This window comes from Camelus dromedarius, chromosome 15 (genome assembly GCF_036321535.1).
Source record: "Camelus dromedarius isolate mCamDro1 chromosome 15, mCamDro1.pat, whole genome shotgun sequence".
In the NCBI taxonomy this organism is placed as follows: domain Eukaryota; kingdom Metazoa; phylum Chordata; class Mammalia; order Artiodactyla; family Camelidae; genus Camelus; species Camelus dromedarius.
Genome location: NC_087450.1, coordinates 38,273,321 through 38,291,505, shown reverse-complemented (window position 1 = coordinate 38,291,505; position 18,185 = coordinate 38,273,321). Strand labels below are relative to the sequence as shown.

Below are 18,185 nucleotides of genomic sequence, written 5' to 3'. Positions count from 1 at the left end.
AATTTGTCTAAACTAGTACTTCTCAAAGTGTGGTCCGAGGACCCTGCTTTCAGGGATTCTGTGCGGTCCTCTCTTCTCCACCTCCATAACTGTGTGAGGCCAGATTTTCTTCACACACTTCGACAAAAACATTTCACCACTGACTGAGGGAACTGACGTCTGATTCAAGCTGTCTTCTCGGCTCTTTGAATTCTTTTGTTTTAGAAAACAGTTATTTTTCTTAAAATAAATGTTAAAATAGGTCTACTGTTATTTTAAAGTGAATGAATAGGGCATTAGATTGATAGCTAATATTCTGTTTCAAACAAAAGGATGCACAAATTTCTGATACAAGAAAAATCAGTAGATATAACCAACATAAACAAAGGCTCTTTGGCGTCTTCATTGTTTTCTAAGAGCATAAATTTGAGAGTCTTTCAATTATATGAATGTATACTTCATGTCCTCCTTCATGTCTCACTTTTTCTGGGAAAATTTCTCCAGTTCCTCCAACAGGTCCCCCTCTAGCTACACCACAGCCTGTCAGCGACTCAGCACAGGGCACCCAGGGCAGGACATGGAGCCTCAAGGGCTGAGCCAGGGAACTGCCTCTCTCGTCCTAAATTCTCTGCCGCTATGAAAACATCCCAAGTTCCGTTTGGGGGAAGCTCTGTCTCACTATCAGCTCATCTTCTACTGAACAAGACTATCACTCAAGTTCCCAGGGCTTTTTTTTTTTTTTTCCTCTTGTGTTTCTACAGAAGCATGTCACCCCAATCCTGTCTTGGTGCAACTAAGTTTTTGAACCCAGCTTAGAATGTCACAGTTATCTCTATCACATTCTCCCTTAGTGTAGTCCACAGCAGTCTTCCTGAATCTTAATTCTGCACTGAATGCATTCACTGTCTGTCATCCGCAAAATTGATTAACATGCCACCTGCCTGCATTCCAGCCCCTGATAAAAACATATCACGTTGGGACTGAACCTCATAAGCCCCACCCAATACCCCATCTGTGTGGAGGGCAACCCACAAACAGACACAAGCAGCTATGTATAGACCTAATGAAGTTATCAGCCTCAGTATTTCATCCTCTCCTGCACAGGACTCCGAAATTATGACCCATGAGAGATTCCCGCTGCCCTCTCCCACTGTGCCCTCTGGCCACAGATGTAATTTGGCACACCCGCTGTTGAAGCCACCACCTCCACTGCAGGGGAACTTCTTTAATTAGAAGGCGTACTCTATGTTAGACACTGTGCTGTGTTGGAACTACAGCGATGACTCAGGTATTTTCAGATTCTAGAATTCTGCTGCCAAATTCCTGCCTTCGCGGGTACCACGCCCTCTGCTTCCAGAGTAGTCAGCGATGCTACTGCCTCCTTGGGTCCCCACAACCAGACCCTGCCCATCCTACCGGGCCCTCTGATCCTGGATGGAAGCCCTCGGCGCTGTGCTGCTGATGATTTAGGTTAGGACTCGGTGGCTTTTCCTCGGAACCATCCTTTTGCTGTCTGGCTTCACGGGACCTTGAGTTCTGTTTGATCAGATAAGCTTCACCGGCCTGGAAACCTAACCATAGAGTTGATGTAGCTTCCAGGAGAAGAGGCTGCCAGGTCCCAAACAGAGATATCACACAGCTTTGGAGGGTAATCCATCTGTCAGCGTGGGACTGTGGATGCTTCTCCGGGGTGACTGCGGTGCCCAGGACCTTCTCTGACAGCCCTCGTGCGACGGGCTGCGGGCGCGGCTACCCCTTCGGCACAGCTGCAGCCGCTCCCCGCGTGCCCCCGACTCGCTGCAGCGGGAGGAGGTGCTCCACGGGACGCGCTCAGCCCTCCGCGCGAAGCCAGGCCCGCTGACGGCAGGTGTGCCAAGCCCCCCGGCTCCAGAGGCCTGCTGCCTGTCAGACGGCCGCCGCCTCCTAAAAGCTGCACCAGAGTCACTGGGGAGAAACCAGAGGACCGAAAGGCCACCTGCGCTTCCGCCCCGTAAAACTGGAAAGCCCTAAGGGCCACGCGTCCCGGCTCCCGCTTAGGCCTGGGGGTGGTGACTTCCAGATGTGCAGGGAACAGAAGGAGCCAGAACCATTACTCTGATCTTAGAGCAGAGATGGTCTGGGCCCTCACACAGAGCGCGCGTTAACAGGGAATGTTCCAGGCCTAGCTTTGCCATGACCTCACCTAGGCCCCTGAGCCGCGGCAGAAGTGACAATGACGCCCCATTGCGATAAACAGATGGTGGTTACCTGCAGGCTCTGCTGCCTGCCAGCCTGGGCTTAACATTCAGCCCTGCCACTCCCCGTGCTTCAGTCTCCTCACCTGTAAAGTGGGAGCACACCTGCACCTCACTCACAGGGTCACTGTGACTGAACACTGGTAAGGTGCTTGGTCAGTGCCTGACCCTGCGCTCACTGCTCTTGGGAACTGTTAATGGTTTCAGATGTTTACCCTGGAAATTGTTCAGAACCAATACCTCTCTTAAACACAGACTGTTTCTGTAACATGACCCAGCCAGGACCGTCACAAAAATAATTCCTTGGTTTTTTATGGGTGTGTCTTACACTTTTCAGAGTGATTTTATACACAAGGTAAATCCTTCGTGTGAGGCAGGGCAGGACAAGTCCTTACGACCTTGGCTTCCCACAGGAGAAGACTGGAGATCAGAGAAAACAGCAAGCCCCCTAGACTCAGATTGGGTCTTCTGACTTCTTTTTACGCCACACCACACCATTACTCCCTGACACCAGAATACAAATGTTCTCACCAATCTACTTCTCATTACTACCAAATCCCAAAGCACCAAGTCTGAGCTGGCCAAGTGTTTTTTTTTTTTTCCAGCCTTCAGCTTTTGGATGAAAGTGATTTGGTTCAAACTTGTCCCAAACAAGCGAAAGGGGCACTAACAGAAGGATACGTCTCCTGGACAGGAGTAAGAGGCTTGGAATTCCCTCATGTCAGAGAACTCTTTATCTCCTACTGAAGTAACAGAGCACCCAGCATTCTCATCCTACCTCACACTCAAGGGCAAAAACTGAGATGTCACCAGCACTTTTTTTTTTTTAGGAAAAGGGCAAAGTACATGTCTTTACCAGTAGGTGGCAACAGAGTAATGAGGCGAAAGAAGCTAAAGGTTTAAACATACGAATCATAAATATTTTGACTTGGAGTTCATCCCACCCAAACTGCTAATGTTACTCAAAAAGAAATTGAGGTTCGCAGAGGGCATGTGACTTGTTCAAGGTCCTACCACTGGTTAATGGTTGAACCAAATTAAACTCAGTTCTCATCATTACACCAGAACATCTCTCAAAATAGCCTGGCATCTTTTAATCATGTGAAGGAAAATATCACTTCCTTTGAGTGTGTTAATAATTGCAGCATGCAGGAGAGCTGATGGCCTTTAAGAAATGAAACAGTTGGTTACACTCTCAGCCTGTGAGCTAAAGGCAACGGGTGGCAGCGGGTAATGAGGAAGGGAGAGAAACAGACTTTTTGTGTCTTTATGAGGCTTCCTAACATGTCCATGCTGCCTCTGAGCGCCTCCCAGACGTAATTCTCCCAAAGAGATCAGGGACTGTTGGGCAAGAACCTCCCCTTCCCGACCACCCCTTCCACTGTATCAGCACCAGTTGCGGGGGGGGTGGGGGAGTGGGGGGGGCGTTAAATAGAATGCCAGGTGCTGTTTTGCTCCATTCTGCTTGAGGTGAAAAGGAGAAACTCAGGAAATGAGTGGACTGGCTGCTCCCTGAAGGGGCCACATTTGTCCCGTGTGGTTCCAAGAAAAGAAACACAAACAGATAGTGAGACAGATGTACCCAGAATGATACTGGCCACATTTTGGGTGCTTACTAAGTATGATGGATGGGTGGATGGAAGGATGGATGGATGGATGGACAAAGATTTCAGCTCAAACCAATGAAAAGTTTTCTCACAGTCTCAATAATCCAAGAAGAAGTTCACTGCTTTGGTTGGGAATGTAATGAGTTTCCCATCTCTGGAGGTATTCAACACCAGCCAGCCACTCACTTGGTAGGGATGTTACAGAAGCAGGCTGAGGGGTTTGGTTCAGATTGCATGAGCTTTTAGGTGCCTTTGAATCCCAGGATTCCTATTATTCCATGATTCTCGGTGCATAGCGAACAGAAGGAAAGAGTAAAGACGTTTTTGTCTTCGGCTTTAAGAGCTTTAAATGAGAAAATCCCACAGATTTCAGGTTGCTTCATCCCAAAGGCTGGTCTCATGCTTCTTTACTGAGCTTTCTGCCACAATTAGAAAACATTATCATTCTGACAATTCACCTGAGAGCTTCTGCTGGTTTCATCTAAGTAATAAGTTTGTTTCTTTTTAATTTTGACAAGCAGGGGAGCCTGACTTGTGGAAACCTGGATCAGTCCTTCTAGATGCAGGTAATTATATAGCCCAACCTCCTGGCCGTGACTGGATCAAGATTCCTAGGATTACAGAACTAGGAGGGTCTAATAATCCAGCTGGTGGCACAGAGGCCAAGCTCAGCTGCAGAAGCCTTTCCAACAGTGTCCCCTCCGATGTCAGCATCTGGTGACCATGCAAAGGGCACACTGAAGCTCCCACAGGGAGGCTTGGGCCAGGGACAACACTGGATCACCAAGGGGAAAGGAAACATGAAGACAAAAAGGCAGAAGGGAGTGAGTTCCCGGACCTCAAAATGAGTTAGACCTTCACTCCACCTGGGAGCACACTTTGATTTCCTTCTATTTATTCTTCCTTCTTTGCAAGTGGGATGCAGGTTTCCCCTTCACGTGAATGAGTGTTGCTCCACATTTACTGCATTTAGTGTTTGAAACTCCAGGGCAGATTTTGCTGGGGCGGTGGGAAATGCGAGGTAGAAAAGAGGACCTGGGACTCGACCTGCATTTCTTCACCTCCGGGGGCTCTTGGCCGAGAAATGCCATTAGACACCCAAAGTGAAACTTTTTAAATGATGTGAGGAAGTAGGATGAGCAAGCTGACCTTTAATGGGAAGATGAAATCATGTGCTTTGCAAATTGGAAAAACTAACAAGCCAGGAGAAAGGTTACTGCAGTCAAGAGTGAGCAGAGTGCCCAGCACCTTCCTCCACTGGGGGAGACTCTTGAGCGGGCGTCGCTCAGCATCCCAGAAACAGGGAGACCCACTTCCGGTGCTGCAAGTTTCCCTCTGCCTGAGAAACTCTTTGGCCTGACCAAGCCTAAAAAGACTCTTATTAATTGTCTTTATTTCTTTATATATTTGTGAACCCAGCTCCCAGGTAAACAGCTCTAAAGAAAATCCCTGAGGCTGAAAATCAACGCCTCCCCCCGCCCCCCAGCCTCTCCAAGAACTAAACCCTTTTCCTTTTGTATTCTGGTCTCAGCCTGCTGGAGGGGAAGGGTTGCATATCAGATCCTCTTATTTGTTTGAGTTGCTTGTGTCTCATCTCTTCCCCTCCAGTCTACACTCAGCCCCCATTAGACTGTCCTCTCCTCTCACTCATCTTTGTTCAACTCAATCACCAAAGGCTGACTGAGGATCGACATGGAGGAGGCACAGGAAAGGTTTATGTGTTGAGTGAGACACATGCCCTGACCTCGAGGTTTTCAGAATTTCACAGAGGAACCATTCACACTGGCAAAGTGCTTAATCCTCTCAGATAAGGAAATTAAGGCTCAGACAGAATCAGTTAACTGGCAGTAGGGGACAGCTCTCGATCCACCTGACTTAAGACTGCCCCCAAGCACCCAGGCAAGCAAGCGAGCTGTGTCTCTAGTATCCTGTCAGTAAATATTCACGCATTCTTGTCTCTTAAGATGGGACAGAGTGGAGAAGAGCAGTTAGACACAAGCCAAGCCCCTTGAGCTGAGTGTCCCCATCCCTGGGGTGAGGCCAGATGCTTCCTGTTCTTGTAAGTCACTGAAAGTTTTACTGTTCTTTCCAGGATTTGTTCCAAAAGAAGAACTAAGCACACAGTCTTTGGAACCAGTGTCCCAGGGAGATCCAAGTAAGTTAACTGACAACTAGAAACCCACAGTGGCTTTGACATCTGATCTGCCCTCTCTGCCTTCTACCCACTCACTCCCATCCAAACCCGCCTCTCTCCTACCCCGGGTCTCTTTATCTCCTCTCTTCTGTCACTTTGTTCTAAGGGGAAAGGGAAGCTTTTGAAGGATTTAAACTACTGTTGTGCAAGAGGGGAAGAGGATCAGATGTTTAAAACATCACTATGGCAACAGGGGTGGGTGGAGTGGGGAGACAAAGGCGGATGAGAGGAGACTGGCTGGCCAGCGAGGACTGTGGTCTGTGGAGATGATGGTAGACGGAGCTCAGCGTGGGAAGTAGAGATGGAGACAAATGGGCAAATTCAAGAGATAGAAAAGGAAGAATCTAGAGGGTTGGGGGTGGAAGTGTGAGACAGAGAGCAGTTAAAGATGCTGTGAACAACTTGGGTAAATGGTGCTGCCATGAGGACCACTGGAGATGGAGCAGGCTGGGGCAGGAGAGCGTCTGTCTATCACCTTCTGTAAGGCATTCGGTCTAGCAGAGGGTTAACTACTGAAATCTGACATCAGAAGGAACGGCCCAACTGAAAATACAGAGTTGGAAGATGATGGGCTGTAATTCATAACCAAGGCTATGAGAACAGAAAATGTGACCTGGGGAGATGGGATAGAAAAAGAAACAGAGGAGTTAAACCTGAAGATCTTTAAGACGGGGCAGAAGAGAAGCCACCTGAGCATACCAGGAAGAGGGGCCAGAGAAGAAGAGGGAAACCACGGAGGGAGTTGTGTTGCAAGCCAAGGAGAGTGCCTGAAAATTCCCCCAGAAAGTTGTAAGTCAGCTGCCAATGGGCTGTGAGTCTCAACTCAGCTACGTGTCAGAATCACCCAAAGACCTTTTGAAAAAATGAAAAATGCCAACTGCTGCCTCATGTCTACTGAATCAGACTCTCCCTAGATCTTGCTACTCAAAGTGTGGTCTGAGGACCAGTATCAGCGTCACCTGGGAGCTTGTCAGAAATGCAAGCTCTCAGGCTCCACCCCAGACCTCCTTAAGGGATTCCTTGGCCCACTAACCCTTGAGAAGCACCGCCCACAGCAGGCATTTTTATCTGTTGAAGCTACATGAGCAACTCTGACACTTATCCAGGGTTAAGAAACACTGGCCAACACAAAGCATTAATCTGTAAAATTGTGCCATGTTGAAAAAAATGAAAGCAATTAAGAAAATTAGTAGATTGATTTCTGTAGACACTCTGTCTTACCTTTTCTTCCTCCTCCTCCTTCTGCCCCAGTGACCGTAATAAATTGCTCATGCTGAACATTTCAGAACCCAGATCTGTCCTTTTGTATTGATGTTGTCATCTTCACATCAGCGTGTTTCCATCTCAATGTGAGAAAGCCACTAGGGTCTCAGCAAGCCCATGCCCTGAGCCAGAGCCACAGTCGTTAACACGCTCTTGGACAGGAGCAAAGGTGATCCCGGTATCAGCCATCAGGCTAATGAGAGAAGAGAACAAAGCAAATTGAGAAACACTTTCTTAAAACCTCTGAAATGAACACATCAATTCTGAACACAGTTCAAGATATAAGAAACAAGGAAAGAAAAATGGCCTGGGAAGAACCGAAATAGATGCTACAAAATCCATATACTATTTTTTTTTAACTTTCAACTTCTTCTTTTTCCTTTTTTTTTTTTTTGGTGTCTTTTTTTCATTTTTCAGTTTTATTAGGTAGAATTGTTACAATTTGACTGCACATATACAATGTATTACATGTAAATACATTTACACAATATACTTCACCTATTTTTTAAATTTATGTATATGTACTGTTCATTGTTTCTAAGAACATTTAGAGCTTTAGCTTTTTAGACTTACATAGTTATCAAAAGAGTAAAGCCAACCACAAAATAAGAATTAATTCAAAAAGATACATACACCCTGCTATTAACAGCAACATTATTTATAATTGCCAAGTATTGTAAGTGCACTTCAACAGATGAATGAAAATCCACATACTTTCATTCATTTAAAAGGAAAACCCCCTTTCGCCCTTACTTTCAATAAGTTATTCCAAAAAAGTAATTTTTTTTTCATGTAAAAAGGCATTTGAACTGATCGACTGACATCTGGAAGGAAAACCCTTCCAGGAGTGCTTCTCAAACTTTAAAGTGCATGCGAATCACCCTGGGATCTTGCTAAACTGCGGACTTGATTCTACAGGTCTGGGTGGAGCCTGGGAGCCCCCATTTCCAGAAAACAGTAGGCATGGGTGGGCGGCAAGCCCTAAAGAACACCACTGCCACCTGCTGGCGGCATTTCACCTTGCAAGCCCGTATCTGGGAAAGAGTGGGTTGGCCCTGTTTGGCAAACACATGCCAAGGCCTAGAACAGTTCTGCTTCCCTTTTGCTTTATCCCGGGCTTTAGTGGCATCTTTGACTGAGTTTGCTTCTCCCAGTCTTCATCTCGAGGATCATGCTTGGCATGCTGCATAGGCAGTTTGCGGGGACACCAGCGGAACAAGAAGGGTGGCAGGCCCTGGATGTCCACGCAGACGGGGACTGAAAGCCTGCAAGTCCCTAGTGATCTGAGGCACTAATTCCAGATGGAGCGGAGTCTGCCAGGCCCAGAGAGGTCCCTGTCGTCGCCCACTTCTCCTCTGGTTTTGATTGCCATGCCCCGCAGCAAGAGAATAAAGCACTCTCAGATTGAATGTTCCCCTCAATCTGCCAAGTCTGTAGTATCACACTTTATGAAATAGTTCTCATCCATTCTGCTTAAAACTGTGTCAACTCATGGTCATTTTCTTGCTTTCATTAAAAAAAAAGAATCTCTCTGCCACGAAGCTCCTTCTTCTGGGGAATGGGGGGACTCCAGTCCCATTGAAGCAACACAACATGTAATGCAGAGAACAGAAGCCGAAAGTGGCCTCGTGGGCAGTCGTGCGGCAGCGCGGAGACCCAGGCTGGTCTGGACAGCTGCACCCCTCTCACAGAGGGCAGTGCTGGCCCCTCTGTCCTCCTGGACACTCCAGCCCAGAAATTTCTAACTTTGCAGTCTCTCTCTCTTCTTCTCCACCATGGAATTCTGTTCTGAAATATTTTTTTCCTCTCATCCTACAGTTGTTAAATAACTCATTCCTCATTTTTTATTCATCAGTGGGATATGGAACTCCCAATAAGAAGCTTCTGATCAGCACTGAATCATCAATTTTACTGAAATGAGATGATACAATTTCAGTCGAGAGCAAAGTACTAACTTCTGTTTGCTTGTGACTTTTTACCAATTCTTACTAGCCTCTGAAAGGTTGAAATGCCTTGCAGCCCCCCTCACCACCCCCCAACCCCATCATAACCTTTATCTGTTCGCAGAGGTCCAGACAGCCTAACCAGAACTGTCCTGATCTTTGTCACAACTAAAAGAAAGGGACAAAAATCTAAGAGAGCTACAAACAAGTACAGATATCTGTCAATAGACGTGCATAATTTCTAGGGTTGCCCCACCCGGGAAAGTGAAGGATAAAACTGGTATCCATTTTTCATTCTACAATTCCTGCCCTCCCCTCAACACTGGCCCTGCAAGTCCTTTCCTGCTTTTCACAGACGCCAACACACAATTCTAAAAAGTTAGGATGACAGTAAGACTACAGGCTCCCCCCACAAGACTCAGACTGGGTGAATTCCCACATCTGGGGGTCTGCACTTATACGGTCTGAGCCTAGGAGACCATTCTGAGGGCATTCTCAGACTTGACTGGGAGGTCACAGCTTCTGAAGTATCTGGTTGTGTCTGATACAGAGAATTCTAAAGCAGTCGTGGACCTTGGTGCCCAGTGAAAATCTATTATGGATAGAAATCAATGAATATGCCTTGCATCTTGCTTTTCAAATTTCTCCTTTCGTTGGAATCCCAAGGGACTCTGGTGGAGGGAAAGAGCAGTGAATGCAGTGAGAGAGACATGGACTAACAGAGTCCTTTTCCGTTCCTCAGACTGCAAGATCGACTTGTCGTTTCTCATCGATGGGAGCTCAAGCGTTGGCAAACGTCGATTCCGAATCCAGAAGCAGTTCCTGGCTGACGTCGCCCAAGCTCTGGACGTTGGCCCTGCTGGTCCACTGATGGGTGTTGTTCAGTACGGGTAAGTGCTGTCCTGAATTCAGAAACTAAGGGATGTCCTGCGCTTAATTTTGTGCCGCAGAAAAGTACCAACATATCCTAGAGCACATCAGATTCCTTCTCTTCCCTGATACAAATATAAATGAAAGAAATTGAAGCAATCCAGAGGCCATGTAAAGAAACTCGAGACTTCCAGAAGGGCAGGATGGGTTAATGGAGACTTGTAAGTAAATGGTGTTTGCACTCCTGATTGGTAGAGAGAATATTTTGGGGGGAATTAAGAGAACAGGGCTCAAGTTTTCGCTGCGTGGCCTTGAGATAGGCCTTCACTTCTCCCGCCATCGGTTTCCTCATGTGTAGTTGGAGAAGGGGGACCCCATTCAACCCTGACTATGAAAGTATTTGTTGGAAGGGCTCCTGTGCTCCCACCTGTCCACCTATAGGTGAGATATCTCAAAAACACGGTGCTCTAGGGTGAACTTTCTCCTTCCTCTGCATAACCTTAGGCTGCTGCTCTGGTGCTGGGAAAGCCCACCAGGCAACAGGGAAGACTGGGTGGGGAGGGGAACTGCCCCCATCAGTCAGCGGGTACTTGTGTGACTGTTCCCAGCCCATTTCATTATTCTAGTAGGGTAGAAATCGAGGGCTCATACTGACGTCCAGTCTCAACTTTTTCTCTTGTTGGGAAAATAAGTCAATCTTATTTCAACTGTGAATAGACTGCTCTCTAAAACAGATACACAGATGTCAACAGAAAATAAACAAAGGAGCAAGCAAGCACAAACCTCAAATAATAGGTGGACTTTTGATCAAGAACTATTGAGGGCAGGATAATTGTCTCAAAGTCCCACAAAGGACCCCCAGACACAGCCACCGCTCGCTCCCCGCAGCGCTGCAGCCTGGCCTTGGAAGTGGAATCTCACATCAGCCTGGGCACCTCTTGCTCAGAAGCCGCAGTCACGACCTAATGTCCCTCCTGAAAAGGAAAAATACTGACAACATGCGTGGGGGGTCTCCAGGCCCTTCAAACGTCTCCAGAGGACCTCCAGGAGCAGCATTTTAACCGAGGTTAAGTTGAAGACACTGGAATATTTATTTTTGAGATCACCAAGGAAATAAACAAAAATGTCTTATTTTCTTAAGAACCTATGATGTTTGTATTTTAGAATTAAATTCCAATCACATATTTAACACTATCTTCTATTCCTGTGAAGAAAAATAGCTGAGTGAAGTGGCACTTGTATAAAGTCAGAGTCAAGTATATGAAAATAACCAATTGCTACAAATGCCAATTTTCAATGTCAAATGATCTGGAGGATTTTAACTTGAAATAGGACAATACATACTTTGGGTCACTGTTTCTTGGTTTCAACACGTCCACCTATTTTCATTGCTGTGTTACCTTCTAAAGACAGCAAACAAATAGCAGGCTTCTCCAGGGAGGAAATGGAAGTGTTTTAGTGCCAGCTGTCCCCGGTCAGTTTTATTGGGGGGTTCAAATCTTGGTGTGTCATCTTGCATTAAAAATAGCTGCTTTAAAAGCTGCGTATCCCAAAGTTTATAGGATAATATGAAAATAAGATGATAAATATGTCAAGGAAAATAAAAATGGCAGGAGAATCGTGTTGTGTGCTGATGGGAAAGTGGATTAAAGAACCAACGGAGCAGGGGAGGAAAAACAATTCAGTAAACACTCCTTCCCCTCGGAAAAAAAACTTTCTCTCAAGGTTTCCCAGTATGATCACCGTTTGCAGGGAAGAATTGTTTACCTCCAATGTCACTTTCTAAAAATGCCTTTGCTGTTCGTCTTTTTTTCCACTCAAGGTCTTTATTCATTTAAAGCCCTTAAAGGAGAAGGTGTCTGTTTTCCTTCTCTCTATGCTCACACAGACCGATCAAGCCTCTTCGTCCTCCTTCGGCCGCAGCCTGGAGTGGGAAGCATGGTGAACGGGTGACGGGATGTCTTGAATTCCGGCCTTAGCTTTACTGTGTGACCTTAAGCAAGTCCCTTAACCTCTCCACATAGGGGCTGCCATCTGTGAAGGATGAGGCGTTGGGGGGCGGGCCAGATTATTTATTAGGGCTCTGATGTTCTGTAATTCAGTGACCAGCTCTTGGGAGACATCCAATCAATGAATGTGGGACTAACACCCTGGATAAGCCTCCTTTCCCTTCCAGCCTTGGTTCCGATTCTGTGGGATGAATGATCAGCAATGAAATGACAGCTGCATGGAGGTTATCTGTCCATCACTGGGACGTGGCGAACAAAATAAATCGGAGCGAGGCATCAGAAGAAGGGTGTGATGAGGCTGAAGGGGAAATCCACGCACCCAGCTGGACTTCCTCTTATTTCAGGCACCTGGGTGCCTCCCGCCCCTCCTTCCTTAGCAAACAGTCTTAGTGCCAAAAGAGGGAGTGGGGCAGGAAAGGGGATATGGGGCCAGTGTTTCTGGAAGAGGGCTTTCCAGTGCTCGGCTGGTTGGGAAGCTGATTCCTCTCCTGGCATTTTGGTTTCTCATGGGATTCTAGTACCTGATTCACCACCACAGGGAATCAGCCTCACTGTCTTGGAATCGCAGAGCAATGGAGCCTTAGAAATCTCCTGGTTCCACCTCCTCGCGTTATAGGGAGGAAGCAAGGCTCAAAAAGAAGTGACGATCAGGTGAGGCTTAGGCTGGGAAGGGGCTGGCCAAGGCAAGAGGACTCGGAGCTTGGAATTTCTCCTCCTCTCAAGGCGTCTCACCTCTGTCACCGCTGCTGCTGGTCCACATGGAAGACACCCGCCTCCCAACCAAGAAGATTCCTTAGGAGAGCTGAGGCAGATCTTAAACTTTTAAATTTAGAATTTAGAAGGCTCATACTATTAACAGGAGACAAAAGGCAAATAAGAAGTAAAAAAAACCCAGAAGTATAAAAATGGTTTGGATGTACAAAATGCAATGTTCATTCTGCCCCTGATCCCTTAGCATCCTACACAAAGATTTTTTTGGGTACAGGAAACAGAAAATCAGTCCAGGCAGGCAGGTGAAGGAAGAGTCCTGTCACAGGACTGGCAGGTCGTTGGTCACCCCCTCCCTCCTTTTCCTGTATCTCCCTGTCTCCCTGCTTGTCCACTCCATTCTCTCAGCAGATCAGATCATCCCCTCCTGGGCTTGTGGTTTCTTCTCCTCCATAAATTCCCCATGCGTTAGCTGGCTCCCTATTTCTGATCCAGGCCAGGGGGAGCACCTGAGGCACCGTGGTGCCAGGATGCTCCCTCTCCCATGTCACTGCCATCCCCGACCCCCACCCCGTTAACTTTTCAGCAACCACAGCGTTCCTTCCACATCATCATGCACCTCTAGTAAGAGAGGCAGCGTTTGACACCAATTCAGAGAGCTTGAGTGACTTTCCCAAGAACATACAGCTAAAAGCCTGACCAATGGGGAAAGGACAGATATTAAATTAAAATTAATCCCTAAAATGTCAAATAAAACTGACTTCAAAGCAAAGATTTTGCTCCTCTGCGGAGAAAGCTCCTGATAATCTAAGCTTTCTACCAAACTGAGGACTGAGACACTGCTTGAACAAAAGGCCAAGGAGCAAGCCCTTGTGTTCTGATTTAGAATTAAACAGCCAACAGGCTCATGACTGCACTTAATACAACAGGAGCGCTAAGAGGCCAGATGAAAGGACAGCCAGAGCAAGCAGCTATTAGGTGAACTCCAGCAAACAGAACGAACCTAACCAAGCAGCTGCATTTTAGCTGCCGCCTGGATCCACAGGTGCCCCCTGGACCTTCACTATGATTTCGTTTTAGTTCCCAGTTTCAGTACAAATGGAACTGAATTGCACATGTGCCTCTGAACTTTGTAATCAACCCTAGGATATCAACATTGGAAAATAGCTACGGCATAAAGCAAAATAGTGGTTTTGCTCCATTTCAAAATGAAACACACTTTTCTCTGCTCGTGGCTCTTTGACAGGTGCCTTATGTTTTATCTCTGAGTTGGGCTGCATTTCCTTACCCTCTAACTTAGCCCACCCACCTCAGCCCCGGACTGAACAACCTCAGTCACACTCAGATGAGCCTCCCTTTCTGCCCAGAAAAAAAGGAAGGACACTCCGAGGCTCCCGTGGATCAGCTGAGCCACCGACTGTGGGGAAATCAGGGTGGGGGAGGAAGTGAGGCGTCTGGGGGCAATGGGCAGAATAATGGCCCCAAAGCTGCCCACGTCTGAATCCCTGGAACCCGTGGAGATGTGACTTCATATGGCAGGAGGGACTTTGTGGATGTGATTAAAGTTAAGGCCCCTGAGATGGGAAGGGTGTCCTGGATTACGGTGTCCCAATGTGATCACTTGAGTCCTTAAAACAGAGACCCTTTCCCAGCTATTATCCGTCACAGGGAGATGTGACTATGGAAGAGTCATGAGAAAGATGTGACAGCTGCCTCTGAGGTTGGAGGAAGAGGGCCTTGACCAAGAAAAGCAGGCTGGAAGACAAGGCAGTGGCGGTCTCCGAGAGCCTTCGGGAAGGAGCACAGCCCTGCCAGGGAGACCCATGTCGGACTTCTGACCTTCAGCTGGAAGCCAAGATGTGTGTTGTTTAAGCCACTAAGTTTACAGCAGAAATAGGCAACTAATACACCTGGCAAGGAGGACCATTCTGTCCCATCTTCTTGAGTCTGCAGCAAAGGGGTGGGGGTCGGGGGGAGCCTGAGGCAAGAGCCACAGCGGGAGGGGCCCAGGAGCTACAAATCCCGAGGCAGCACAGGACTTCAGGGCAGGAAGCGACTCTGGGGCCTGGACTTCATGTTGCTGTCACCAGGGGAGCTTTTAAAAATGCTGATGATTGGGCTGCATCCCAGACCCGTTAAACTAGAGTCTGGCAAATACCCAGAAGCTGGTATTTTCATCTGTAGCCAAGGTTGAGAATCACCAAGTCCCCGAGAGGGGAGGAAAGGGGCAGCTCGACTTCCAGGTGCAGTGGCCACGGCCCACAAGTATCTCCGGCTCCTGCCCAGTCCTCTTCTCATGCCCCCGGGCTACCCTGCCTTTACAGAAACTGACAGGATCCGGAACAGCCTGGGAGTGTGCTCCAGGGCCCAGTGGCACAGACCCCCTCCACCCCCACCCCTGCCACTTCTGAGTGACAGGCTGGCGAACCCTTGAACCTCACGCCTCAGGCACCCCCCCACCCCGGGCTGAGTGAGCTGAGGGCACAGTTCACACCCAAGAATCTTACGCTTTTCCTTTTCCTCACCTCGCTCTCCCAGACGCACAAAGGAAACAAGGACTGCCCTTGACTTCCCCCACTTCTTCCTGACGGTTCCCCTTGACCTCCCATTGCACGTGGACTGGGCTTATCCCAGGGCAGCCCCTTCTCCTGGAGCTCATTCTCCCTCGATCCCTAGATCATTCTGCTAGAGGAGCAGATGGCCACTCCCATGCACACTAGAACCACTTGGGGAGCTTTTGAAATCCCAATGCCCAGACCAAACCTCAGATCGGTTAAATCACAATTTCTGAGTGTGGGACTCAGGGATCATTCATTTTCAGAGCTCTCTGGGTACTGCTGCTGGGCAACCAGAGAGTGAAGGCACACGTATTCCCCCAGCGCTGTGCTGTCATCTGGAGGATCCTGCATCCCTGCCCCAACCACCCCCCGCCTCCCCCCACCCCCGCCCAGGTTGCCAGCCTAGGCTGCAGGAGCTCCGCTCTCCTCCCTCTTCTCAGCCTTCCTCCTGTGGTCTCCAGACTTATTTATTCTCCTCCCTTCCTCTTATCACTGGCAGCCCCACTGCTGATTTTCTCGACACTCACAGCATCCTCTAAGACATTGCTACTCAAAATGCGTTCCACCGTATCATCTTGTTAGAAAGGCACAACCTGGGATATCACATCCAACCTGCAGAATTAGAATCTACATTTGAACAAAATCTGCAGGTGACCAGACACAGGCTGAGTTTGGGAAGCACCAAGCACTGTCTGTTGCCAAGGCACTCCATGTCCCTGCACTTACCAAGCCCTGCGACGTGGAAACAGACCGCGAGCCGGAGAGCCCCCTAGTTCCACAGTAATTCTCAGATCAGCAGATTACACACCCACATTTCCTCCTTTCCTTTCTTCCTTTCCTTCTTTCCATAATTCTCTATTACCCTAAACACTAGGGCTAGAAAATCCTAGGACACGGCGCCTGTTCTCAAGTAGGTTATAGTCAATCTTAATGATTTTCTAATTCCATATTTGCAAATTCACCTCTGTGCTGAAATTTACTTGTGTCTCCAAAAATCGGTATTCACGGCACTTTCATTGTCGTTTGTGGACATGCACAGACAGGGGAGTGTTTCACACAGCACTCCCAGCTGAGGTCAAACAAGGTGCTGCTCTGCCTTCCTGTTCCAGCTCATACTGTAACAAGTGTCCTTTTCACAGTCTTTTTAGCACCACATCGTTCTGCTTTCCATTGGGGATATTTTTAATAGTCCCAAGCATAGCACTGAAGCGCTATCCGGGTGTTCTAAGCACGGGAAGGCTGTGCCTGCTCACGGAGAAACTGACGGTATTAGATACACTTCCTTCAGGCCACTTGTGTTGTCGGTCATGACAAAGTTAATGAATCAGTGATTCCGGACATTCAGCAGAACAAAGAGGAAATCCACTGATCTGTATGTGAGCCTACTCCAGAAAGTGCTAAAGTAATTAATATCTATAGAGCATGATGAAGCTATGGAAAAGGTGAAAAAGTGACTCAACTTGGGAATTCATGAAATGAAAATTGATATTTTTTTTAAAGCATAGTGGATAGCATCGTGAGGCTGAAAGCTAAAAAAATTTACCATAATGTGACCCAGGGTCAGGAAAAAACTCAGCTAGCATTTTGTTATACAGAAATACTACATATAATTAATTATTTTTAAGAAACATATATATTAAATTGGATGTCTTGAAACAGAAACACACATAAAACAAGTTTATTTACTGATCTATTGATAAAAATGTGACCAGAGGCCCATAGAAACCTAATCCTGTATTTCCCCTAGGAGCCATGGCTCAGAACTTGCTAATTTGATGTTTGCAGCAACTTTATAGAACAGAATGATTGCGAATAACACGATTTGACAGTGTATGTAGTATGGGAAAGAGGTGATCCATTGCTCTACAAAGTGATCAACAGTAAGACAGGGAACACTATGGATGTGGGGTGATCAGGTTCCATATTTCTGTCTTATTTTTTAAATCATAAGATTTAGCAAAATATAATTTTAAAAATTTAAATTTTTTCTGTACAAACTTTTGAAAGAAAATTTTATATTTTTGCTTTTGAAATTATTTGTCTACTAGCAACATTTAATTTATGACCAGCTACGATTTCTTCACAATTTTCAGACACACTAAGGAAATCGTGCAAAGTGAGAAAATCTAGCCCTGGGGCTGGGGCTGGGGTTAGGGGCTAGGGTCAGGGTCAGGGCCAGAGCCAGGGGTCAGAGGTCAGGGACAGAGTTGAGGGTCACGGTCAAGTTCAGGAAAGAATCAGCTCTGAGTTCTCCTTTTCTCCCAAAAGAATAACTTCCCAGCTAATTTTTATTTCTTGTTCTGAATCTTCAGAGATAACCCTGCTACCCAATTTAACCTCAAGACTCACACAAATTCCCAGGACCTAAAGACAGCCATAGAGAAAATTACCCAGAGAGGAGGGCTTTCTAATGCAGGTACGTGGTTCGGATTCAGATCATCCTGCTACCGTGGTTCTCTTTCTATGTGGTTGTCTTCTAACATTATAGAAGGAGGAAAAAATATTAATAATCCATCAAGAAATGACTTGTGTAATATCTGTATCTTTTCTAAAGTCTGATTTATCGTAGATCCAGGGGTCAAGACCATTATCACGGCCGTGCTGGAGAGTTCCAGCAGACGTGATTCCTTGGGACGGTAGCTTTCTTCAGGACCAGTAGGACTGCTATTGCAGCTATTTCCTGACTAGTCTATAAGTCATCATCTATTTAATGTTAAGTTTTGTAAAAAAAAAAAAAATTTTTTTTAATAAAACTTGTAACCAGTTCCATTCAGGAAGCTTCACAGTGCCCCTTGGGAAACTTCTTCCAATCAGCTTCAG

The 18,185-nt window shown here is 46.9% G+C and overlaps 1 protein-coding gene across 2 annotated transcripts in view; it reads left to right on the top strand.

The window, feature by feature from the left end:
- Nucleotides 1–18,185, top strand: part of VIT (vitrin) — a 92,470-nt gene that overhangs the window by 66,204 nt on the left and 8,081 nt on the right. The window contains exons 8-11 of one of the 2 annotated variants that reach the window (XM_010999646.3): nucleotides 4,342–4,386; nucleotides 5,913–5,975; nucleotides 9,963–10,110; nucleotides 17,678–17,781. In XM_010999646.3, the coding sequence (XP_010997948.1) occupies nucleotides 4,342–4,386; nucleotides 5,913–5,975; nucleotides 9,963–10,110; nucleotides 17,678–17,781 (360 nt within the window). Of the gene's footprint in view, nucleotides 1–4,338; nucleotides 4,387–5,912; nucleotides 5,976–9,962; nucleotides 10,111–17,677; nucleotides 17,782–18,185 lie in introns of both variants that reach the window. The other variant, XM_031466840.2, reaches the window with a different exon arrangement.